This window comes from Homarus americanus, unplaced genomic scaffold (genome assembly GCF_018991925.1).
Source record: "Homarus americanus isolate GMGI-L3 unplaced genomic scaffold, GMGI_Hamer_2.0 scaffold1024, whole genome shotgun sequence".
Classification (NCBI taxonomy): domain Eukaryota; kingdom Metazoa; phylum Arthropoda; class Malacostraca; order Decapoda; family Nephropidae; genus Homarus; species Homarus americanus.
Window position 1 is genome coordinate 3,813,972 of NW_024715228.1, and position 27,877 is coordinate 3,841,848.

Below are 27,877 nucleotides of genomic sequence, written 5' to 3' on the forward strand. Positions count from 1 at the left end.
TTTTACTCTGGACGTTTGATGATAAAAATGGTTAAAATTGTGAGGTTTCTGACAAGCAAATGACTCATAGATATTGAACCTTGATTCGTACCTCTAAAGGGTAAATTTTTCACCCAAAGTTAAAAACAAATCCTGCAGTTTAAAATTTTAAGAAGTAATATGCTATATATAAAATTGCAAAGAAATTATTAAACAATTTCATGTTTTTCCAATTAGAATCTTATCCAATGGAAATAGAATTTGTTTTCCATAACTCCACACAATTGCATCATTACCCCCCCTTTCCCTTTAAGCTTAAGACAAGATTTCATTAGAGGGTGCTGTTACGAACCACGCCATCAATTGTCATGTCTACCTACCCAGCACCACGAGCAACGCCATCTAGGGACGAAATCTGAGTATGACTAGTCTTAGTTACCACTCCGGGGTTTCCCTTTTCCATATTCTGGTTGTTGCGTCACCTCCTCCAAGTCTTCCTCATCAGCTCCAGTTCGAGGAGAGTTCAGTTCACTCTGGGAAGTGACCACACTAGGATCACCGATCCTGGAAACCTACGGCACAGTGACTACCTACCATCTTCTTCAATACTCAGCCTTACTCGTCAGCCATCTCAGCACTGCACTTAAGTATTGTAATCTTATGTTGCCTCCCACCTCCACTTGCTTCAAAATTGTTGTATGTTGTATAAATATGTATATACTGTTAAGCCAATGTTGCGTATGTTTAGGTAAAGTATGGTTAAGGGTAAATTATAGAAAGCTGAATATTTTGTTAAGGAATTTATGGTACTTTATTATACACAACAAAAACTCGCATCCTTTGTCTACCCTTTTATAGTCAGACTGTCTTTGTTTTTTTTATTGTTGTTGCCTGTTGGGATCTGGGTAGACTTTTAACTATATTCTAAATCCCCAACTCGTAACAAATGGCGACCGTGACAGGATCCAACATTAAGTGCCATATTTCTTCCCCCCTTGTTACTCCTTGTTAATTATTCCTCCCAGTCACTTCTGTTCACAATTGAAGAAGATGGTAGGTAGTCACTGTGCCGTAGGTTTCCAGGATAGGTGATCCTAGTGTGGTCACTTCCCAGAGTGAACTGAACTCTCCTCGAACTGGAGCTGATGAGGAAGACTTGGAGGAGGTGACGCAACAACCAGGATATGGAGAAGGGAAACCCCGGAGTGGTAACTAAGACTAGTCATACTCGGGTTTCGTCCCTAGATGGCATTGCTCGTGGTGCTGGGTAGATAGGTCATGACAATTGATGGCGTGGTTCGTAACAGTGCATAAATTTGGTGTTACTGTACTGAGATTGGTAACAAAATATTTAAATATTTCAAGAATACATAGCCACAGCTCAACATAAACAAGGGGTGGGTTCTATCTCAGAAATATGATAAGGCTTCATTTAGCTTGATGTGTCTGAAAGAAAAAGAAAAACTTGGATAAATAATAAAATTTAAACCTGTTGGCAAAAACCATGCTAAATATTCACTCTACTATATAATACAATAAATATATGGGAGTCAATTCAAACTTACTCAAGAGTCTTAAGTTCCCAAAAGCAACTAGGAGTGTGAGAATAAGACCAGATGATAAAGATATATACAATCATCTCAAGGGTCATGATAAAACACAAAAAGAGTTTAATGAAACCTAAATAGCTCCTAACACACTGGCACAACTGCATTTTAGAAACAATTAAATCCATCAACCAGAGTCGAGTGGATGGCTTGGTTTTCTGCCCACCTCCCAGTGTTGTGGAATATGAGTGATGAGATCTCATGGTGGATTCCTGCCACAAGAGTTCTGAAGATCGCATTTTCCTAAGATTGGGTAAAGCAAAGAATGGCTTTTGGTAGTAACTATCTTGGTCATGTAATTTTACTACCTTAAAAGACAATATAGTATTTATATCACTCCAAAATCCTTTGTATTAGAACTGGTGGATCCAGACATGGTAGGAAAGACAGCTACATCATACTGTACTGAATGTAGTACTGCAGCTATATTGTACTATGAGAAACATAGTAACATGGCTTCATGGCTTTGTCATGGGAAATAGCTAGTTACACCTTAAGACTCTCTCCAGCTAATTTACGATGACCATTTTGTTGTTTGTATATCCCGGGATTTGTCCATAAAATGTTGTTGATGATGACACAGAAAAAGCTGTTGAAAATGTTTATTTCAGTTAGTGAAATGGAGAGGTTGGTGACATCTGGCAGCTAAATAGTGTACAATGTCGATGTACAGTAGAGTACAGTACCTAAGATAAAGTATCTGTCCTCACTGTATGTGTATTTATTTTGGCATAATTAATATGATGTTCGGTCACCAAACGTAGCAGGATCAATATGCCACAGTGGACATCACAAGCTGCATGTAGCATTCAGGAAATCATCAGACCCATCCTGGCATACTTTTTTGAGATACTATAAAGAATCCTGATAATGTGAAATTTTTTATGTCCTGTCACAACTCTGTTTTGTTAACCTCCATTAATGTGACCTATAAAACCCAAAACAAATCTGACAAGTTTTGGATATTGTAACTGGCTACCATAAGTGTTTTCATATAGATATGAAAATAATCCACTTTCAGTAAAAACCTAATATTCGTTGTTTAAAGCAGAAAACTTTTAAGTTCATAATGAAATTGTTCTTACATGCAAATAAATAGATAATTGGAGTATTACTACCTCATAATATAGCCTTAAAATAAAACAATTCTAACAACAGACAGCTGACAATGCATTAAAAACAGTAACAACAATAATAAGCAGTGAATAGTTTAACTACTTACAAAACAAAAAGACATTCTTTCAACTTACCCATACGTGCACTACTACTAATTATCCGCTTCTGCATTGCTGGTGGTTGGTAGGGCTGCATTCCTCCACGAATCACAGGTATACTTGCATGATTTGCCTGAGGGGCATGTCCAGCACGAATTGGTTTGGCTGTAAAAAATACAAGAATGATAATAATTGATAAACACTATAAGCTTTACTTCCACATCGCATCCTCTCTCCTTCTTTTATTTCATTCTCCTCACATGTCAGGTGGTGATTCTCTACCCAGGCTGCTGATTGACTCACACCAATTTGGTGAGTACGAGAGAGAAAGGAATATTTTATTCCGTTAATTTCTCTTCAATGCTGTACTGTATTTATGAAAAAACGGGCATACATTATTTCCCTTTTCACTCTTTCAAGTTTTTTTAAGTTATAATGCAGGGTGGCCCAAATTAAGAGCACGCACACAGACACATGCACACACACACATATATTCTCCATTAACAGCGAAAGATGAGTATTAAAAAAAAAAAAAGGTAAAATTATAAAAAGTTTTGCCATTTGCTTTACAAGAGCCATGAACAATGGGAGGGAAGATACTGTACTGCATAATTATGTGAGCACCCTACCTAAACTCAGGAGACAGGTCATATGACCGGATTCCTTTGTTCTATGCCTTTCTCCCTTGCTTTGTTCTGTTAGTTGACTCAAGAGGGTCCTAGCATACCAGTTCCAAGATTTTGTCTTTCACTTCTCCAATGTGGTTTACTTCATTTACCAGTGTGACCATTACACTTTTGCAATATCATCTACATATTATCAGATCACCTTGCAATGTAGAATACGTCACATTTATTTATTACTGTATTATTTACCTCATTAGCAATGTTTGTAGATTTAAAAAAAATAGTTGTTTGCATAATATTTACAAATAGAATATATTATGTGGCAGCCAAGGCTTGGTAACTGAGTGTTTGTTGGTTTGAATAATGAGGAACAATCTGAACAGAAAACTAGTGCATATCGAGCACATAAATTCGGAAATTGTCGAATAATGTAAAAATATTCCAAACTCGGTTTATTTGAGTCACCCAGAACCCATTTGTTTCAAATTAATAAGAGTTTAGTGTAATAATGAAGGGTGGCCCATATAAACAGGCACGCATGCACACTTCCCTTATTCACTGCAATTTATTTAAATTTACAGTTGTTACTGATGTAATCTGCTATGGTACTCCCTTTTCACAAGGTCTCAAATATCCTTCCAGTTGCTTCACCCAACCCAACATTACCCATCAACAGGACTTAATTTCCCCCAAATCACTTTACTCATTTATGTACTGTAGACACTTCTTTCTGATGCCCATCGCCTCATCCTCCCATCTCCTCATTCTCCTACCATCATTGAGCCTAAAAGGAGGTCTTAAGCCACTAATTTACCCCACCGAAGCATTCACTCTTCAAATACCTTAAAAAATTTCCACAGTAATTCTCATCCTCTGAATATAAAAAGAAAAAAAATCACAATCTAGTAGTACTGTAGAACTGTAGACGTACCGATCTGAGCAGCCGTGCCCCTACGCTGTAGGTTCTTCTGCCTCACTGCTTCCTTAATTCGGTCAACTTCCTGCTGATATCTCTTGCGATCTTTCATTGCCCCTTCCTTAGCCTCTTTTAAAGCAGTTTCCAAAGCCTGGAAAAAAAGAGGAATTGGTCTTGAAATCACAATTTAATATTATGTCTGATATAGTACTGACTAACTCTGTATAACCACCAGGTATATGGAGTTGTATCATTCCTGAGTCCCAAGACTCAAACTTGACTGAAATTTAAATATTGCTTAAATTTTAAAATAAGATTATTGAATTTGCATCCAGAAGTTGAACCACTAACAGCTATTAATTGTCAACACAATTCTTGTGTGATTACAGTAGTCATGTCAGGTTATATTGTTAACCTGGTCATGTTCTGTGGTCACTTGGAACTGTCCAACTTGCAATATTTAAGCACTTGCACAACACTTTAAGATGAACCTTTCTAGGGAGTCAATAATATTTAAGAGCCCTAGTGATTTACTGATCAACAGTACTTGTTCAGCTGTTAGTTCGGCTTGTCTGATTATAAGCAGTCCTCCTTACGTGAATGAGCCAAGATTACTTGATACGGTTTCCCAGTTGCCATCATGCAAATTTGAAGCAAGTTTTATGGGTGAATGCCCTTCTTATCACCAACTCACTCTTACAGTTGAAACAAACCCCTTGATATGCTTGCTACACCGAGTTGCTTGAGACCAGTCTCATGTTAAAAAATAATAAATGTCCTCTCAAACATGTACTGTATATTAAGTTCGAAAAAGTCATTTTGAGATACAAGAGGTCTTCTGGTACCCAGATATTAATACTTTCAGGACTGATTTATATATACAATATTAACTTTAATAAAAATATTGCCTGTAAAAATGTCCAAATCAAAGCCATTAATTCAACCTGAAATAACTTTGAATTTCCCTTTCATTCTTACTTACCTTTACTCGCTCCATTGTTGCTCTCAATCTCTTCTCTAGTTTAGGAAGTTCACATCGTAGATCAGCATTATCTCTGACCAGCTGTTTATGCACCTTGGTTAACTGATCCAAGTTGTTCTCCAGGAACTGAATTTTCTGTTTCTGAGCCAGTGATCCACCTGACTCATCACTCTCCTCTCCTGATGCAGACTAAACAGGTAAAAATAATTTTTTTTAGACATATCACACACCACAAAAGTATTAAATTCACACTCAAGAGTAGAATCTACAGTCACATAAAACTTAAAAAAAAAAAAAAATCCTGAATAAATTACTGACAAATATATACAGTATCAAGTCAATTAATCAGAGTTCACTTAAGACAAAATGGGATGGAAACAATGATTCCCAATTTGCAGGATAAGTTATAAGATAGCCAAAAGTGTAATATTCCTTACAATTTAGGTGACGGTCATGGGCATAACAGATCCTCCACTTAATGTGTATGACTGATGCTGCTCCCACACTAGAAATACTTGAAAGTCAAATAAAAATCCATTCTTATTACCTTCTTCACTCTAGCCTGGAGATCCTGTACAAACAGCTTACGCAAATTGTGTAGCGTCTGCAGTTCCTTTGCCACGGTCTCTTCCAAGCCTTTAAGGTCTTGTCGTGCCTGCTCCTTGCGCTCGTGGACAGTTGTCAACTCACTCAACTTAGTAGTCTGGGTAACAGGAAGAAATATCATTATTGAACAAAATTTATATCATCAGATTCTGCAAAATATAAAGGGTGTGAGAGGAAGTTGTGTGCCTTCACTTCAATGTAAAATTTCATAGAGCTGATCATTAAGAATACATGTTGCCATAAATTTTATCTTTAGTCAAAATTACAAGAATAATCAAGACAAAATATTGCTACTCTTATTGTTAACCAGAATCATTTCCTTGGTGTGAGAAATGATCCTCCTTACACTAAAGGTCTCCTCCCATTATAGCTATACAGTACATATCCATGCACAGTACAAAAAAATTAATATTCAAGATCATGAAGTATCACCAGAAAAACCTTGTGACAACTCATGCTGATCCATTTACAGACACAGTTCCAAGACTGCAAAATGAAGCTTTATGGGTATGTGGCTTAACTAATGAAAGATGGTCCTGCTCTGAGGGTTATTTCTATGATGAAAGTCTCTTGGTGGTATGGACTTGTCCCATGTTACACTAATTTGATGTCATATTCACAGATCTCCAGGCTCTTGTTACAATAAATCAATGTCATAGTCAAAGTCTTCAGCACAGCATGTTCTATTTGCATTCTTTTGAGGGAAAATAGGCTACAGTTGTACTGGTATCACATTGACATGAAAAGCATTTACAAAGGTTTTTTTTCTGTAAGTCTTTTCCTGCTACAGTACAGAGTGGCCAGTCAAATGCTGATCCCGATTCTTTTGGTATTTGACAGGAAGTGTGTTACACCATCCCCTCGATAGGATATTAGTCCATCAGAGCCTTATTCAATCAATGGCAAGTCCACCCAGCTCATTTTAATGAATGGAAGAAAACCAGCACCTCACTATAGCTAGGAATGAAACAGGGGCCCTAAGTTTGTAAGGCAAAAGTTAAATCATCTATCCTTTAAAAATAAATTTACATTACCTGTAGCATTATGGGTAAGAAATTCAATTTGTAAAGCAAAACTTCTCGTGTACAGTATAACTTAACCCTACCTTTTCAGCAACTTCAGTCTTAAGCTTCTCATACTCAGCCTTCAGTTGCTCCTCTGTGACTGCTCTCTTTTGGTTCTCATCTGTTAATTCATCAATTTGCTGCTGTTTTTCCGTAATTTCATCTCGTAATGCAGCCAACTGAAGAAAAAATTAAGAATTAATTTAGGAGATGATATAATTATTCATATTAAGAAACAGGAATGTTGAGATAAGGTCACACATCATTGATAAAAAAATTGAATAAAAAAACAAAAAAAACAGCAATTTGGGTTGTTTAGCAAAATACTGTACACATACTGTACTACTGTAATGCAAAACAGATCTATCATGTATAAAACTAATACCAAGGACTGCATGGCAGCAATATAAACTGTAGGTATGTGTTTAAAATTATCAGAAAACACTCAGCTGTCCATAATGTTAAGAGAATGTAGCATGTAACTCCATTATATAAATCTGAATCTTAGGTGAAGATCCTTGTAATATTTAGAAGCCAATGTTCAAAATATAAACACGAATCAATGGACATACATTTATTATCAGAAGCAAGATCTTTTCAACCATCTCCCTTTTTAGGATCCCTCAATACCATGGGCTATCCTTCAGGAGTCTGGTGTTATGATAGACATCTAATTTTAGAATTTTATAAATTCTTACATGCCAGTCATACAAGCTGGGGTCATGGTGTCTGGGGATTCAATCCCCTACACTTCCTTGCAATAGTTACTCAATCCTGATGTGTCATTATAATGTCAGCATTAATAGAGTGCCTTGTATACTATGGTGCAATGTTTCAAGGAGTGAAGCGTAGCCATAGTAGTGGCACCTGGCAACCTCCCACTACTCCTGGAGCAAGGTCACTGTGTGTCCTATGATGTCAAATATAATTTTCATTATCTGTTAAATCAGGCTGTGCAGATTATGTGGAACATTTAGCAACTTGTCTCGGGCAAGTGATTAATGAAATTTATTTGCCCAGAAATTTTTTGGCTTGCTATTGGCAATTTAGGAGGAAATATGATTGCCCAGTTTTCTATGGGAAAAGTTAACTAAATGATATGGCATCAAGTTAAGCATGCCCCATCCCCAACACACTCTCCATCACCTGGTTGATTGACGGTCCTCACAGGTTAACCCTTTCGCTGGCTGCAAATTGCATCATCGTCCTGTCTACAGGTGAGATTTGGACTGCACGAGCGGCCAGCAAAAGGGTTAAATATGTACGGGGAGGTGGAGTCGCGCAGCACCTGACAAATCACTGTCAGGGTATTTTCCTCCACAAATATTAAGCTATCTGCCAAGAAAGTGAATGGCACAAAGACAAAAAAAAACCCACTTGTCTATCCCTAATCTGGTCACATCCGGGCTGCCAGGCACGGCTACCATACATCAGCCTCTACAGTACTCGGCTGAAACATGTTTAGGAAAGCCCATTAAAACTAAAACCCTTCAATAATTCATACCTGTTTTTGATGTTGTTCCCTATGTTGTTCAATCTGCTTCTCAAGTGCATCCTTAACATGGCCATCTTGTTCAGAAACCTTAGACACTGCTTTCAGACGAGCCACCTCCTCATTCAGGGAATCCAACTAAAATTTACAGGAATGTATAAATTATTTATAACATTTATATTCAAACCAAAATCATAATTATGTAACAATAAATATGATGCACTAAAACTAAAGGTAAACACAGGTAAAATATCATTATAAATGAACAGTAAACATATTCAATATTATCTTCAAGGAATTAAGATTTTGAGATAAAGTGACGACTAATCATTATAGTATACGTAATGGACTACAGTACTGTACAGTACTGACGAACTGAATATTAATGTACAGCTTAAGCAATCAAAGAAAATATCTCCAAACTATGAACATGTTAAAATAATTAACACAGATGAACAATATTAATTTAGGTGCGAAGAAGCAAATTCCTTTATATATCTTATGCCTCTCTTTCCATTAACCTATACAGGTATCCCTCGATATATGAAAATTCGCTTGTACAAATTTCCTAAATTTTCACCCCCTTTTGTGTTATGAAAGCTTCCTCTGCTTATAAGAATTTGGGTCACACTGAAAATTCAAATCGCACACCCCCAGTAGTCAGCTGGGGCAGCCGCATCCCCCAAGCACTCTCCCTACCAGGCTCAGGAAGGCGTTATGGTTATTTTTTAACTTGTAATCTTGGGTATACGTACTATAAACATAACTGTCTTCATATTTTTTTTCATTCAGTTACATGCACACAATCCAACTTACAGAATGTGCAAAAAAGAAAATATACAGTATATATAAATAATAATAAATAAATAAATAAATAAAATTATTATCATAAGGTAAAAAACTTAAAGGTAGTAAACATTTCTTTGTGTGTGAGCAGGAGGGGAAGCGTTAAGGGCCGGCAGAGGCAGCCGGGCTAGTTGCTATGGTGATGATTCGAGGCAGCCATGCGCGAAGCAGCCAGCGTCTATGCAAGTGGCACTGCTGGCGGTTGTGTTAAACTTTGGTTTAGCTTTTCCTTAATAGTTTTAGCTGCATATTTTCATCTAGATAGTAATTTATTAATGTTTTCAATGTGTCATGTACAGTAGAACATCGATATAACACGAGATACGTTCCAAGAGAGGTCGCTTTAAACCGAATTCGCACTAAATTGAAGTGTTGTTTCAATGGAATAATTGTTTGGTACTTGAGGGAAACACAAAATACTAAAAAGACTGAGAGTCTACCCAGATGCACCTCAGTCCATCTCCTAGAATAAACAAAACATTGTTTTTTGTAGTATTATGTTAAAACAAACACTCATAAATCAACACAGCTAAAATTATGGGACGTTAAATGGTCTGTTTACTTGCGATTAGCTGATGGGAAGTTAAGAAGTGAGGTGATATGTTTGACAGTTGATGCCAAGGTCTAGTGTTTATTTATTTATCTGTCCTTAAGAGTGCCTTTAAGTTTTTCTCTTATAAAATGTCACTGAGCTGTCATGTTCTAATTAATTTTATTACAAAGGGCTAAAATTTTTATCTCTAGTGCAAAATATATGACATTTATGTTAAAATTATTAGCTGTCTTGCAAGGATTCTAGCAATGCAAATTATATTCTAACTTTAATCTGTGATATTTTATAAGATAAAAACTGTAATCCTACAACCACCTAACCCTGGCTGGAAGGATGGAAGAAGAGGTGACAGTGACACGTTTGGCAGTCGGAGCCGAAGGTATAGTGAAGTACTTATTTGTTTATTTATGTCCTTTAGATTAATTTTTTTTTATAAAATGTCACAGAAGTAACCGGGGAGAATATAATTTACATTGCTGGAATTCTTATAAGATAGTGATTAATTTTAATATAATCATGCTATAGTTTGCACTAGACAAAATTTTAGTAATCATTTAGTACATTATTTTGAGTACATGTACAGTACAGCTTTGCCCTTAGGACAGTGTAGCGTGCCCAGAGAAACATTAGGCGCGAATTCTAAAATATGATGAGCCAGATTTACTCGCACAAAATAGGAATATTCGCTTTAAATTAATTGTCCTTAATTGTGGGTGTCGCTTTAAATCAATAATCTTAAATTGAATCGCTTTAAATCGACGTTCTACTGTAGTACAGTAAATTACAGTAGTTGTGTAATATTTACAGAATCAGTAGTTACATAGAATTATTTCTTGTTTGTGAACCAATTTCGTGTTTGGGGTATGACATTAATTTTTTTGTGATTGGGAAACCGCACCCTATTTTTCCCATATATTCCTCTATATGATTCAAATATTCACCAAACGAATGATTTTTTTTTTGTTTCGGGGGGAATCTAACCCATTCGTATATTGAGGGATACCTGTATACAGTAAATTCTCCTACTTTTGAGCATTCCTTAACCATAGCATCCTACTGTGTTTACTACCATTAATCTTAAGCATATTCTTTTAGTCACCTTTTTACAATCATCATCACACTTATGTTCCACCTTAATGATTCATAGTTTCCATTACTAAACAACCACTCAAGGCACACCTCTTTAAAGCTTCTTGTTTCATGGTCTTAGAGGTCCATTACAACAGTTGTTGATTCACACCCTCAATGGGATCATAGTCCACTGGGTTTTCTCCCACCACTGGCAACCACAACTGATAGTGTACTGTACTCATTTTATTGTTAATGTTGCAAACTAATGTATATATGATACAAACCCAACCCTTCTATCCAACTGAGAGTCATTCCCAGGATCATTGTATTTGTGAGGACTACCAGTGGACCAAGGAGTCTCCTTCACTGTTTTTTACCTTTCTCTCCCCAGCCATCACTATCTATTCTGGAAACTTCTCATCCCACTCCTTAATAAGTTAATTGCAACTGCTTAAACACATTATTTTCACCAACATATATCAGAGTACACATACAAAACTAAACACAACTGGTCTAGGTGACTTAGCACTATCACTCAGCACCATGTGCACTCACCTGTTCTTCCAAGGTCCTCTTTTTATTTTCCCCTTCCTTCATGGACTGTGAGAGGGTTTTCATCTTGGCTTCATGTTGGGTAACTAGTAGTTTGGACTCGATTAGCTCCTTCTCACGTTCCTCCATCTGACTATGCATTTCCGCCTGCTTTGATTCTAGAGTTGAGCAGCGCTGGGACAGATTTTTCACCTCAGAACGCATCTTAGAGATGTATAGTCTTGCAACGGTGAATTCCTCCTCCACCTTGCCATCGACATCTCCAAGGTTCTTTAAAAACAAACCAACCAAAATTAGAAGACCTTTAACCACTTAAAAGGTATATATGTATTTAATTCACGGAACACACATAGCTATACTGTATATATAGAATTCACCAAAAATTTCATGTATAGTACAATGCTTTGGAACAGAATGAAACTTATAAAAAAAAGCCATGAAATAATTCAAGACGATGCATACTAACCTTCATGGCATCATTGGATGTGCCAATGATTGACCCCACTTCATTGAGATCTTTGAGGAGCGACACCAACATTTCATTTATGCGCTTCTTTTGATGTAATTGCGAGTCCTTTACAGTCTGAAGTTCTGATGTGGCTACATTTAGTGAGGCCTGTACAAAGGTATTCAAATTAAACTTTAGTTAACAAGAACCTTTAACAATATCATTAAATCAGGAGTAAGTTGTAAATAAAAAGTTAATTAAAATGGAATTCTAATACCTTAATGACGTATCTGGGTTCAAATAAATTTAACGCCATTATGGAAAATTGGCAACATCAGTACAGCCAAGACATAGTGAGCCTTTACCGCATATAATTTGTTGAGATTATATACCTGCTTCTGACCAAGTTCCTCTGTCAGTGACTCATTCTCCTTGCTCTTGCGTTCCACTTCTTCTGTTTTCTGATCATAATTGACAGCCAACTCCTCCAGGGCCTGTAATACTTCCTTCACTTCCTCCTTGGCCTTCTCGTTCTCATTAGTAAGCCGGGTCATCTCTGACTGCAGAAGCTCATAGTCACGCCGTGTCGATGATATCAACTAAAAATATAACAAACGTCAGGTTCTGTCCATCATCAAGTACAGTACATCAGTAACCTGAAACATGCTTGCAAAGCAATACTAATATATCCATCGTATGCATTTTACACAAAAAAAAAGGATAAATGGTCTGAAACTGAGCTGTATATGAAAAAAGTACACTATTTAATACTAACATAATATGATCAATTAACAAGAAAATAAGAAGTAATACAAACTAAATTTTTCCACTTAGATCATTATACTGGGACAACTGAAATAAAATATGGCCACCCAATGTCCACCAACAAAACACACTACTGGAGTCAGTTTCCATACCTCTTCTTGCTCAAGCATTTGTTCCTTAAGTTTCTCCACTAGTTGTGACTGATGATTGATCTCATCATCCTTCTCATCCAAATTCTGGTAAAGACGCTCTCTCTCCCTTCCCCATTCTTCTGCATCACCATCAACAGCAACAACCACCGTTGGAGCCAAAACTGGAGCTGTGGTAGACATACAAATCACATATCAGTACACAAGTGAACCAAGATGATGACAGGGGAGACACATGTCTCAATACTTGCCAAAGCAATGTTTTATTAAATTCTCACATTTCCAATTGTTACATTACTCATTTATTAATAACCTCTATATCACTGAAAACTATTTCTAAAAAGTTAAGATAGTATGGACATAATGGAGAACGGAAAATGAAAGACAAAAAAAAAGTATAACAAAACATCAAAGCTTTGACCAAATGGAGCAGTCATGGTATGCCATTAATCGAAAATGCCAAATAACCGAATTCCCCCCTCCCAACCCTCAAATTAAGCACTTCCAGCCTCACCCCAGTCAAGGCCTGCATCTCTTGCCCCATCCTGGTCTATCCACAGCAGAAATAAACAACCATAGGTGTTTTGTGCTGACACCTAGTTCCCTTGCTCCCAGCCTACATACAGTACAAAATAAATGAAATTCACAATAACATAAGTAATACCTTTGCAGCTGTGCATTCTATTATTGTAGCTTATTTACATTAAGTGTACAGTAAACCCTTACCAAACTGTAGTACAGTACTGACTCTTAATAGTTAAAGCACTAGGGCTGACGGGTCTGGCATGAGTGGGTGCATTATAATTAGGATAACAAATGGATTGTTAATTGCAAAAATAAAACAAAAAGGAAAACAAGGGAGAGGGATAGAGTGAGAAAGGGAGGCAAGGAGTGAGTGAATCTTTTTTGTGTGTGGGAGATGTTAGTAAGGGAATTATATGACAATTGTTCAGGAGTGCATTAACAGTTACTGGTTGGGCCGCTGCATCGACCGAACTCATGTGGGCTAACAAAGATTTCACGCAATTAGATGTTTGGTTGAAGGTCCACCGGCAACTCCTGCTCCCATGAGGTGTGTGCAGTACGGGAGGTTGTGCAAATGTATCTAACTTAGGTAGAATTTCAAGAGTTACTTCTGATGTTAACTTTGGTTATTGCTCTAATGATCTAATTTAGTGGTTTGTTCTGTTAGCTGATGTCAGTGTTGTGTGAGGGTTTGGGAGTGTGTGTGAAATGTACCCAGTTAATGCATAGTCTTAGTAGTAGTTTTCATGATGTTTCTGGATGTTATTTTTGTAAGGTAGTTTTAACAATCATGATTTGTTTGGACAGCTGAAGTGAGTAGCATAAAGCTGCATTATGGCAGTGTTTTATTTTACATGTGAAACATCTATCATCATCATACTGGCAATAAAATATCATATTGTTCATGTATGAGGATTATCACACATCTGACAACCATGGTGGTAACTCACTCACCCATCCAAGTGAAAACAGACTCATCACAGTCCACAGGTAGAGCCAGTGAAACAGGTGCCACACTCTTTCTGCAGTGCCATATTGGAATGGAGGAAGAAACTGATTTGTGGGCAAAGTATATCTTCATTGAGACTATTTATATTAAGCAGAGAACTGTGAAGGCATGCATGAGAGGCAAAGTAACAAAGGTCTACTGTAAAGGTTAAGTGGGATGACAGAAGCCCAAGAAAGAGATGGAAGGATGAGGTACAGGTATTCCCCAATTTACAATAGGATTTCCTGAAAAACCTTTCATAAATCATCCTAAATTTCCTACGCTTTGTTGACATCAGGGGTGAGGAAGTTTTTCAGGTCAGGGGGCCACATTAGACTTATGTCAGTACAAGAAACAGGTTTTTGTAGGAACAAATCTCCAATTAATTAATTTTTTTTGACTGGCCTTTCTTCAAATTAATCCTAAATTGCCAAGGTTTACCATACCACACTAGAAAAGAGGTAGACAGACACCTGGGCAGCAGCATACATAGCAGTTAGAGTGAATGGAAGATCGCAAGTGAGAATCTGTTTTGCTCTTGCTTCCAACCACCCTACAGAATATAGAAAAAGGGCTTGGAAAATAAACAAGTGGATAGAGACAATCAAAAGCAGATCATAAAACTCCCAAAAACATGAAGTACTGTACATTAAGGAGCCACACACAAATTATGCTCTGAAAAGGAGGCACAGGTGCTATTATAGTATAAAAACAGAGCCAAGAGGGTGGATAGGCAGAGTAGAGCAGAATGAATAAATACACAAGGAAAGAGTCTAAAGCTGCTATTGTTATATATGATTACAAAAAAGTCTACTTTATCCACAGACACTTAACTAGCAAGGATATTGTGAATCATTTTATGGAAGTAGTTAAAATCCTAGGCTGAGGAAGAATTTAGAAACACTTTTATCCATACTTTACCTTTGTTAAACTTCTTACCATTTAAAACAGCCCTTTTGGCCCTCACATGAATTATTGCTCTCACATGTGGGGTAAGATTCCAGAGTCCAATTTACCCATCTTATACAAAATACTGACTGCTATATCCCTTATTAATGACCAGTCCCTCACTTCCTCCACATCACATAATCCATCTTTTCACTTTCCCTTTTCAATTGTTATGAATTATTTCCAAATACATTGTGCTAACAAAACAATAAATTATTCACTCCACTTTTTTTCAAACCATCTCAACACATACCATTCCTTACCATGCTAACCCTATGTTGTGCAGGCCCCTTTGATGAAACTTCACAAGTCGCCTCCTTCATTCCTCACATACCTTGACTAAGGAACTCCCTTTCATCTTAAATCTTTTCATCAACTTACAACCCCCAACTCTTTAAATGAGAGGTATAACAACAACATAATTTTGAAGGCATTTTCACCTTTCTTAATTATGGTGTACTGTACAGGTAGGTCATTTCAGAGGATACATTATAATGTACACCTCCCTTAATTATACAGTATAAGAAAATGTGCATTACTTTCTAACAGGCTTACACACAGCTTTATTAATGGGAACTTTATACCTTTACAGTATTTACTGTAAATTTTAAGCATACAGTATTTTTATATGAACTTCATTCAAACTGTCTTTTTACATTTTCTTGGACTGCCCCCAGCTTTCCTCCTCTCCACATTCAAACTCATGCATCCCTGGAGCCAATCTGTCTCTTCCATTCTTTCCACATGCCTGAACCAACTCCAACTACCTCTATGCAAAACATCACCAATACTCTCAATATTCAACAGCCCTCTTAGTTCTGAAGAGGGTTTCATATTTTTTAATTTATCCTTGGATAGCCACTTCACACCCATTCTCAAAACAGTCTCTCAAGCCTGTATATGTTATCTTCTTTAACTGCCCATGTTTCACTACCATACAAATTGCTGACAATAAACACAGCAACTCCATAAGCTTCCTCCAGCTACTTCTGAATTTTGCAACTGAGTTAACATCACCACAACCACTGATCATGCCACACAAGTAGCAGAACTCATCAACTGAGTCCAGGGTTAAATCCCTTATGTTGAGTTTCTCCAACCTTGTTAAGGCCACATGATTACTTGCTCATACAGAACACTTAAAGTGAACAAAATTCTACAGTCTACCATTTACATCACTGCACCTCTTGTTTAACCACTTCCACACTCATTACACATTACTGAATTGCTGCCAACATCTTTCTTGTAGACAGTACATGGCCATTTTCCACTTTCTACTTCAGGTTCTTCACCCACACCACAAATCAATACTTTTGATTTTGCTACATTCACTCTCAAACCTTCGATTCCATTCCATCCTTCCATTTCTTAATTTCTCCACTACTTCAATATTATCTGTTGTATCAGCATACAACAACTTACAGGGCAGACAATACCTAAAATCCCCTGATATCACCTCTAGCACCATAATGAACAGATAGAGGCTCAAGATAACCCCCACTTTCACCTCATATTCCTAACTATTTAAATCAATACAAAAGGTATGCCCAAGACAAAAAAAATTTATTAGACAATGGCATAATACATCTTGTTTCTTTCAAAATGAGTTAACAGCATAAAAAAAAAATAAAATAAAATAAAATATATATATACTGTATATATATATTTCTGTATATTATGGATAAGCAAGACAACGAATTAGCTACAAAACAGAATACTGGGTTAGTAATGTCAGGGGAACGATGTTCTCTCAATTCTACAACTTTATCATACTCTCAGACACTTACCCAACTGTAGTGATGTAGTTGAGGCATCCATATCAATAGCCACCTGTTCATCAGTGCTCACAGATTCACCAGCACGCCATCTCCCAAGCTCCAGGTCCATCTTCTCCAACTGTGCTTTTAGTTTGGTCACCTGCACAACAAAAAAATACTTCTAGTTAGCATTCCTATTACTGTAATGCAAATTATACTTCTATACCACAAAGTGAAAAGTTTTTAATTGTGTATAACTTGAGAGTAAATCCAAATGGAACTTAATAATGTGTCCATGTAGCTAGCAAGAGGCAGGAAGTCATGGAAGGATTAAGATGAAAACCTGAAAGGGCTTATGAAGGGAATAAATACCCGGTACTGTATTAATAAAGAGGTGATTTGAATAACACAAATAACTCACTATTACTTCCTACTAAAATACACTAACAAGTATGTGAATGCCATTATAAAAATCAATTTAAACTATCAGGCTGGATAATACAAATTATCCCATCGGATACTGAAAAAAAAAAAATAAGTTGGACTTCTGTAAGTCGGAAACCCCCATTAGTTGGAAGAGCTCCGGCATTGGGTATCAGTAGGGCGAGGTATCAGTTCTTGTGTTTGATGTCACAACCACTGCTCCACTGTGCACTCTATGTTTTGTTTGTATTTGGTGCTTCTCCAGTGTATTATTATGGCCACTAAAGCAAGTAAAGGCAAAACAACATCACTGAGGACCACAGGGATAAAAGTATTGATGCTCAGGACCCTACCAGTGAAGAGAAACTGAAGATTTGTAACAGAATCAATGGTGGGCTGAAGCAGAGTATACTGTACTTTTTAAGACATCAGCCAGGTTTAAGAAGATACTAAATACAGAAATTTGGCAGAGAATGTGGAAGTGAAAGAAATGTTAGGGCAATAGTACACTAGGAGAGGAATGATTGTTAAAAAGAGTTACAATTTAGAGGTGGACGAGAGGAAGAAGATAGGGAAGACCATGGAAATGAAAGGCACAAGTGAAAGAGCACTAGAAGTGCGGGTCAGGGGTGAGACATTAAAGAAGCAGCAGTGAGCATAAGTGAATGAAGGTAGTGATATACTGATCAAGTAACAAGTTATAAAGACAAATACAAGAAAATCTGGCAAAGTTAAAATTCATTCCAGACCTTTTCTTTTTCCCTCTCATAACGGCGTTTCCATTCCTCAGCTGTTAGCTCCTCATTGACCGTCACAACATTCTTCACTGTCTTGGCTCTGGGAGCAGATAATTAATTTTCTCAATATTTATTCAAATTACCAAACTACAAGCCTCGTAAATCATTGTCAACAATATATGAACCTAATTCCTGCATACTCAAGACCCTACAGATTTCTAACATACATTCTATCTACAAATAATCAACATGCACTTTTATGATATCCATTATCAGAGAGTTTACACATATTAATAATTATTAAGAACCCTAAATCTGAATCATGTGAGAGGTAAAATATTTTTTGTATATTACCTCCTGCCAAAGTCAAGTGTGGACTTTGTTTCTGACTCATTGAAGGATGCCGGAGAACAGCATATAACAATTGTAGTTCGGGCATTACCACCAAGTGATTCTTGAAGAATTCGAGTCAGCTTAGAATCTCGATATGGAACATGGGTTTTAGTGTTATCAGCTAGGGCAGAGATCACATTGCCCAAGGCCGAGAGTGATTTATTGATGTTCTTTGCTTCATCTAAAACAGAACCTTCTGCCCCAGTCTTGCTTACCTGTAGAAGGAAAAGTTATGTTTATATTCTGCAACACAAACTTCTAATTCTCATTAAAACAAAGACAAATAAAGAATCCCTTAAAGGTGTTATACCTCCTTCAACTATACCAACTTAAAAATACTGCTCTTTTTAACTTCTCTTTCTTGTAACAATAACTTTCCTCTTTCTACTTGGTTAACCTCGGGGGCAGAGTTTTACTTGAAATCTCTTAATACAATAAACTCCTTCTAACCTGGACTTGCTTAATCCGGATCCCCTTGCAAACCAGATTGGGGTCCAGCACTAGACACATACTGTATATCCCCAACCTGGGAGAAAACAACCAAAATCCATTCAGTATGAGGGAAAGTTCATCTACGTAGGGGGGGGGGGACCTGCCACTCTGGTGGCACAGGATGGGAACTCAACAGAGGCCTCTCAGTAAGCAGAAGTGTCTAAGTAATATGAATAGTGAATGAAATTAGCAGTGAAAACATTACCTCCGCTCCAACTTCAGTGGTGTACATTTTGAGTGTCATACAAGCACCTCCTGACTCAACCGCCTCAAGACTCAAATGACTCGTGATAATTTAATAATTAATAAGTACAGTATACACTTTATTATTTACATTTACTGTGCTTCTATTTTTCATCAAGAGACATATTATAGTGCAGTAATAATGTATACAATAAGAAACACTCTTCTACATTGCACAATTTTCTTTTCATTCTCCTATTATATAATGCTGAGGCCACGAGTTAAAATATTTATGGCTAGCAAAAAAAATGTACTGCACTGTATAAACTTTTATCCATAGCATATTTTCTAATTGTGTTAGAAAGATGAGTTTGGTACCATAATGACCCTGAATAAATTCTCTACAAGACCGAGTCAAAAAAAGATCCACAAACAAAATATTTCTACACAATATATTTACAACTTGCTTTAATACTAGTCCAGTCTCATGCATATCAATATTTCCTGTGGGTCGGTGCGCATTTAAATAAAAATGTCATATATTAATAATAATGTATTACAGGTTAGGGAATGTGGTGCCAATTTAATTTTGACCTATTTTAACTCACACCCTAAGATTTCAAAAGTTTTATATTCCCTAAAGTTAAACTAAATTTCCGATCATAAGAGTCCAAACACATGAAAATCCTATGGTTGGTTACTGAGATAGAAAAAAGTATGCAAACTTCAAATGGCTTTAGAAAAAAACATAATTTTGGTTGATACGCTACTCTGTCTCCGAGCGCCTCATACATAATACCCAGATATAGATGCCAGATATTGCCAAGTATTCAGGGAATTTTGTCTGTAACTGTACAGGACTCTATTCAAATAAGGATAAATAAAAAGAAATGTAATGTACTTACCTTTTCACTCCCAGCTAAATCAACAAGATAAAGCTTTCCAAGTAGTTTCTTCTGAGACTCAATATTCTCTTGTTTAACTTGAATCAGGAAAACACTGTGACTTCTCGAACTATGTTCATTCATGTCTGCACAAAAATACATTTATTTTAAAAAGTGCCATCACTATTTTTAACATCAAAAGAAAATTTAGAACTTTATTAGGAAGACAAGCACAATAACACAACATTGCTTAGATATTTTGAGAAAATTAACAGAAGTGAGCACAGTAAATCATTTAATTCAGAACTCTTGTCTCAACACTTTAAAGCAGAGAAAAATGCTCTGCTACAAAGTAAATGTTATGAAAAAGTAAATGGGTAAATTAAATGTTACTGTCTCCTAAATTATCTATGCCAGGCATGGGCAACCTTTCATCAGTCTTGGGCCGCATTACGATTTAGGTACATTATTTTTCTGCGGGCCTACCCACCAAAATTTATATCCTACCTAACCCAAACGTAGTGTTAATATTAGCACAGACAGCGAAGCAGTTTATCATCACGTCCACCTTAAAATATTTTCAGTTTACAATCGAGTCTTTTTCCCATTCATGAAACAAATCCTTCATAATAATTTTTAAAGTAATACTGTATGTTACTGTTTCTTGGCATTTAACAGAAGATGAGTGAAACATTCTGTGAATATGTTGATTTTTCCTACAGTTACAACATTTTTCTTACTTATGACACACCCACCAGATTAATGCCAATGTTAATCTTGGCATATGAGGAACTACAATGAAACAACCTATAGGCACATCTCTCTCTCCGAATCTATGGTCCACGATTCAATTGCGGGGTAAATAGTGGTAGTATTGACGCTTGGATATTTTTAATTACATCGTTTCAATGCTAATTAATTGCCAACTATGGGTTTCCAGGATGGAATTTGGGTGTTTTTGTGTTATTCTGAAAGTACTTAATTAGTTAAACCATGTGTGACCACTGCCCATGACTCCACTTGGACTTACCCAACCTTAATTAATTCCCAAGTGACCCACTGCCATATAGCAGCGAATCCATCAATCAGTCCGCACAGAACTTGGCCCGTAATCTCACACTAGTTATGTTTATATCACTGATTATATATATATACTTATTTCATTGTTACATTTTCATAGTTACTTACTCTTAGGTGATGAAACAGTAACAAATTGTGTGTGAAGACTATTCTTTTGATAAATATTGCTTAACTCCACTGGCTGCATTTACCTGAACCGCAGGCCACATTCAACAGATTTTCTCAATCACTCCACAGGCCTCGCAAACACATGGTCCGGGCCGCATGCTGCCCATGCCTGATCAATGTAATTTCGCTTACTTTTCACTAACTCAACACACGAAGCCCTCATATAAAGACATTCTAGCTGCATGTTGCACTCAGACAAATACATATTGTACAGTAAACTACCTGTATTCAAATGGGATTAATGACAAGTAGCATAAGGATTTTCAGCATTCTTATGGGGGGAATTAACCATACCGGTACCTTGAGTGTGTATTGGGAAGATGGAAACTGCATGGATGGGAAAGTAACAGAGGTGAAAGTGAGTGTAGTGGGGAGGGAAGCAGGCTCAGTAGATAGAGATGTAGGTGGTTATAAGTGGGAGGAGTGTCAGCTATAACTAGCAAATGATAATCCTCTGGTAATGAGTGTGACTTTTGTCTCCAGTGATAAGGAGTGACAAAAGAAAAACCCTTACTCCTTTAGTTCTACCTCCTTATATACTCACTTGTAACAGCAACATGGCGATTACTCTTGCCCATTTCTATTACCTCTAACACTTCTTCTGGCGATGACACAAACCGTTCTGTGGCACCTTTCACAAATGGTACACGATTTTTATCCTCATGTACAGCAAGATTCACTTTGGACACTGTTGGGAATAAAATTTAATTAAGATCAATTAACATTTAGTGGTTGAGCATGACTTGAGAAGCAAGGCCTGAACTAGTTCCTAGAGTATTCAAGATGGGGGCCTATTGGACTTGTTTGTAAAAATTTACAGTCAGGGGGAGATTTTTAATCAGTCAAGTATTTACAACTGCCAGTGTATGTTAATTTGCTACTGGCCACCCTATTTGATGGAAATAAAGAAATACAGTATAATAAAAACTCTCTGCAGGATAAAACTGCTTCAGGGGTAAACTGTCTAAGGGGTCAGTTAACCCCTACAACCACGAGCCACTCATTTACACAAGGCAATAATATCACGGAAGCTTGACTTCTACCATGGTTTATTTTTGCTAAAATCACAAAGCTAACAAGTACTGTACTATATGTGAATAATTATGGTGATTAAGTGTTCTTGTTGTTAAGGGAATTGTCCTGCTGGAACCCCTTTTTTTTATGAATGGATTTATATGAAATTTTAACAAAATATCTAGACTCATCCAACAGTTTCCATGAAAAATTTCAACAAATTCAGCTGATATTTATTATTTTTTTTAATTAACCTTCTCATGCACATAATAAGTTTTTAAGTTTCTGTATCACATCAAAAATCATGTGGGACCACTCATGTAAAGTCTGGTCATCTTCTTTCTGCAGCTAATTTATCCCATAAATAGCCTTTTTTTTGCATAATTTATACATCACTGGCTTCATTATTGTCTTGGCTTTAACATAAGCAGAAATAAATATTTAAAAGAAGACTACATTTTTTCCATCCAAATAAAGATAAATTATCAAACACCATTCCTGACATCTAATACAGTATAACTGAACCAGCATATGTGTTTACCAAAATAGCCATGTGTGCATAGTTTTTGTAAAAGACTGAATGAATACCTTACACTACACAAATACTGTACATCAAATGGTTTCTGAAACTTGTAATTCTTTTATCCAACATACAGAAAATTAGCACAGAGCAACATTCCTCGAGACAACTACTTACTTACCATCTAGTAAATCTCGAATTTTATCCATGTAGATTTCAAAATAGGATACCTTGATATGGAACTCAAGGTTTTCTTCCATGTTATAGATATGATTAAAGATATCTTGGATGATGCGAGGTATGATACCCTGGAGATTTGGGTCTCCAATAACACCCTCCATGGTGTGTGTTTTCCCCGAAGAGGTCTGCCCATAGGCGAAGATTGTTCCATTGTAGCCATTGAGCACATCTGTGAAAAAAGTCACTATTAAATATGATGCAATTTAACACCTAGATGCTACACAGTAGAGGTGTTACTAATAGAGAAGTTCATTTCTAGGAATAGGATATCACTCGGCCAAAATTAATAATTCCAGATGTACGATCAGTTTTTACATTTTATATGCCTTTAAGGAGATTGTTTTCCTAGGACCGTTCAGTATAAGCCTGGGATACCAGGAGAACATTGTGCAGCCCAAGAATCTCACAGGATTCAGATGTAATTGGTATAGTTACTGAATAAATGTGTTGTTATTACCACCGTTTTAAGAGTCTTCTGTACCTGATGGCAAAAAGTACACTATATCTTTTGTTTAAAAATTGGTGACATTCTACAAGAACAAGGACTAGAATTTCAGAGAGAATAAATGGCAAATAAAATTAATTATAACATTTGTTTATATTAAAGGTCATTAGGTGATAATGTAGCTCTAAGCGATAATATGCAGGATAATGCTAAATCTAGCCACGTACTTTTACGGGATTAGCTCTGATCGTAGCTGGTCACCCATCCCGTATAAGTGCGGGATTAGCGCTCGACGGGTTAAATATCATCACAATCACTATCTCTTAAAACAAAACTTTCACAGAAGTTATTCATGTCTTCCCTGCTCTCATTACTTGGTGCATATACTACTGTACACACACAATAACTGGTCTTACAATCCCTGCTTCTTGTTTGATTCATAATATTCTGAGACTGACCCCTTACATTCCATCACACAACTCCATTCTTCACCATTAGACAACATTGACACACCTTCGTTCACTCTTTCTCTTTCCTCTCCTGATTTCAACCCATTCACTTGTTCTAAGCTCACCATCCTTTTGCCTTTGAATTTTATTTCACAGAAAACCAGGATGTCTACGATAATTTCACCTTTCACAGCTTCAAACATTTTTTTCTTAAAATTTTTGTGGCACCATTATGCACTGAAACAGTACTTATTCACTGGTTTCCTTTATATAAATAAAAACAAGAATTAAGGGTGAGGTTACCAGCTGCACTCTCCTGAACTGGGCGGGAGGATATGTTAAGCCAATGCATGTGACCTCTTGTAATTGGGATATACAGTATGAACAAAACTTGTAAAAAAAAAAGTCAAATATACAGTTCCTTACCTTTTACAATATCTCTGGCTGATGTGTTGTAAACTTTTTCTTGGGTTACGTTAGGCTTCAAGATGTTATCAAACTGGTAGACTTTGCCCTGTGATAAAAAAATAAAAGATGTAAAAAATGGTTTCCCGAATGACAGCTTTCATAAAAAGGGAGTGATAATTTATGTGGATATCACTTTGGCCACAGCATATCCTACTAAGCGTATGAGTATGTATTATAGCATGAAAGTAAGTACCAGTACAGTAAATTTAGTTACAGTAGAGTATTTGGTTGTAGTGATAAAAAATATAATTTGTAAATAAAAAAGTTTAGTATTAATTAAAAAAATATACCGGTAGCAGCTTCCTTGAGTACAGTATATACAAAGACACATTTGTTGCAGCTTAGGAAACAGCATTACAACTAGAATACTCCAGTAAATAATGACATAAGGAAATACAGTATGTAAAACTGATCTTCCAGGCATCACCACCTATGCATGCAAGTTGGCAGCCTCAAGCAAACCCCCCTGCAGACAGCCAGGCTGACTTATCACCCAACACTTCTGTGACTTCCTTCTCACCTGCATTAACCCCTCCGGGTTTCTTTACTCCTTTCACTTATTTTGCTATCTAAGGGAGTTTTATTTCCATTGTTTATTCTCACCACAAAAAGATACCATACTGTACAACTTGTTTCTTTGAATATTTCCTCTGTTCTTGTGTACACTACAATCTTTATCATCTTCCCAAAAGCATGGTTCCTCGTTCTGTAAAACAGCTGCTTTTTACCCATCAACCATTCTTTGAAAATCCATTTGTAATGTACTGTATATTAAACTAAAGTGTCTATCTCCTTATGTCCAGAGTTGAATCATGCACAAACACACAAACTCACAACATACTGGAACCAACAAGAACCTATGATATGTACACTGAGTTACTGTAAACTTACTACAGTAATTTATATTCATAAGTGTGCTTGATAAATAAAATTCATATTTCACATACAATAACAATCTCTAACACACAATATGAAAGTTACAATACAGTAGCAGTATCATTTTTATGTCATTCTGTTTTACACAACCCATGATCACTCAATACAAACTTTCATCATCCAAATACCAGTATCCTCCTGAGCAATATGTGTCAAGTATTATGCAGTATTATACATATCAAAGGATTAACAGTCAAGACTAACCAACAAATGAAAGTCAATCACTGGAGATCATTGACCAGTTTACACTCCTAAGATATATGTGCACACTGATAAATTCAACTACATTCACTTCAGACACAAAACTAGTGTGTCTTGGGTTCTTAAGTAAATTGTTGTCCTTACTCCCTCCCACCACCAAGCTTGTTTTCTATGCAATAAAACATAACACTGGTGAAGGCTCCATTAAATATTTTAACTACCGTATATACGCGTGTATAAACTGATCTCACATAGTACAGCTCCTCCCCGACTTACGACCGCCTCAGTCATACCAAAATTTTGTCAAATTACGTATTTTCGAGTCCCAACGTCAGTGATTGCACTGTGTACTGACAAAATTTTCGTTTGTAATTCACTTTAAAATGGCTGGCAAGCTTAAAAGTGAGAGTTTTGTGGTGCGGAGAAGAAAAAGAGACATCCATTTTAGAATTTCTATCTATTATTTAAGCATTTTCGACTTACGACCTGGATTTGGGTCCCTAACCCCGTCGTAAGTCGGGGAGGAGCTATAGTTTGGACCCCGATTTTTAAAAAAAAATCCTAGTTTTCATATATTTCTTGTATAATTCAACTCTGACTTTTGAGAAATATGTATTAGGTATAATCCTAAAGATAATTTGTAGCAAGACACAGATTCACACTGCGTCTTGGCTGTGACCACCACTACACCAGTTGACGGCATGAACGGTGTTACCAACTCTGAAACTGTATTCCCGTTAGTCACCAACTCTTATGAGGAATAAGATAAATTAATACATGCAGTACAGTAAATGTGAGGAATAAATCAAAATACCTGTACTGTACTAATAAATAAAATAAAACAAAAAATACTCTAGTCTCATTTGGTTGCTGGATGACAAAATTTGTCGATCATTTCACTACACAAAGGAGACAGCTAACAGCTGAGATCCCTCACTCCTCCTCCTACACTACAATGTGCGAACTCTTATTTTTCTCTAATCACACATTTTCTTTTTCACAACCCTCCATAACAGCTTATAATTATAAGTTCAGGATATAAGGCCCCTAATATATTTCATGAGTATCAAATTTTGGTATTACAGTATTGCATTGGTGGGCCCAACTCAATTTCTTAATTAAAAACGTTTTTCACATAGTTCAGACTATTCTAAGACTTTTATATGGCATTTCCGTCGGAAACGAGGTTACCAAAATATCGTACAATTTAGGTTGGAATGTGGCCCACTTATGCAAATTTACCCAATTTTTTTCGAGAATTAAACAAAAAGAATCTGGCAGTTTCCTCAAATTTCCTACTAAGCACAGGCACCTCTAAAATTTACCCAAATATGTTTTGTAGATCAAAATATTTAATACTGATAAGAACCTTACATAATTAAAAGCTAACAATATGGTGATTTTGTTTAGATAATAAGAAATATTTTCATATCTAACTAATTAATATAAAATTTAAAAAAAGCACACACAACTTTCCATTACCACCTGGACCTTGTATATGGTTAAAGCCTTTACTAGGTTATGTCAACAATTTCCTGGTAGAAAGTTGTATTCTAACAACTGTCAAAACATCGTAGAATATCTAATATCTTCCATAAAATTCTGTAGAGAGGATTGATAGAGGTACAGTGTGAAGTAAGAGATACTCACCCCTATGCTCACTAGCTGGTCATCTTTGTTTTGAGGGAATGTGACTATGAACCTTGATCCAGCTCGCTCCTCAGAGTCATTCAGCGGCCGGAATCTTGCCACTACCTTAATAGAGTCCTCATTACCTTTTTCTTGGGCCTCACCCGACATGTTGCCGTCCTTGTAACACGTCTTGCCACTATTTTAACAACGTAAATGTAAAGTTTGGTACATCATTGGGAAGGAATATTGACTATGGTGTAGTCAGCTGTGTTTTGGGTGGATCCTGCAGGTTCCTCGCTCTATGGAGTTATAGAAACGTCCTCAATAAGTAAATCACGCTGATAATGGCCAACAGATCCTGTAGGGTAATTTTACAATTTTTAGTGGCTCACAGGCACAATGAAACACGGCCTTGGTAATGTAGGAACGCCCAAGCAAAAGTCGCTACTCCCGTGCGGCCATTTTCTCTCTCTCAGCCTTACGGGAGGAGACACAGGAAGTTGACTCACCGCACCGCGCTCTTT

The 27,877-nt window shown here is 36.6% G+C and overlaps 1 protein-coding gene across 2 annotated transcripts; it reads right to left on the reverse strand.

Annotated features, from left to right (window-relative positions):
• Positions 1–1,189: 1,189 nt before the first annotated feature.
• On the reverse strand, positions 1,190–27,850 carry LOC121856210 (kinesin heavy chain-like). 2 transcript variants are annotated; one of them, XM_042351567.1, is made up of 20 exons: positions 27,372–27,850; positions 24,543–24,630; positions 23,164–23,391; positions 21,993–22,136; positions 20,222–20,346; positions 18,603–18,856; positions 18,261–18,348; positions 17,119–17,248; positions 12,874–13,040; positions 12,349–12,555; positions 11,975–12,124; positions 11,512–11,778; positions 8,499–8,624; positions 7,036–7,173; positions 5,872–6,027; positions 5,325–5,513; positions 4,358–4,493; positions 2,837–2,965; positions 1,753–1,829; positions 1,190–1,425 (listed from the first exon to the last, which is right to left on the reverse strand). In XM_042351567.1, exons 1-19 carry the CDS (start codon positions 27,519–27,521, stop codon positions 1,786–1,788), a joined length of 2,916 nt encoding a protein of 971 aa, XP_042207501.1. In that variant the 5' UTR covers positions 27,522–27,850; the 3' UTR covers positions 1,190–1,425; positions 1,753–1,785. The 2 variants fall into 2 exon arrangements, with proteins under 2 accessions (XP_042207501.1, XP_042207509.1); XM_042351575.1 differs by lacking the exon at positions 1,753–1,829.
• Between the last annotated feature and the right edge of the window lie 27 nt (positions 27,851–27,877).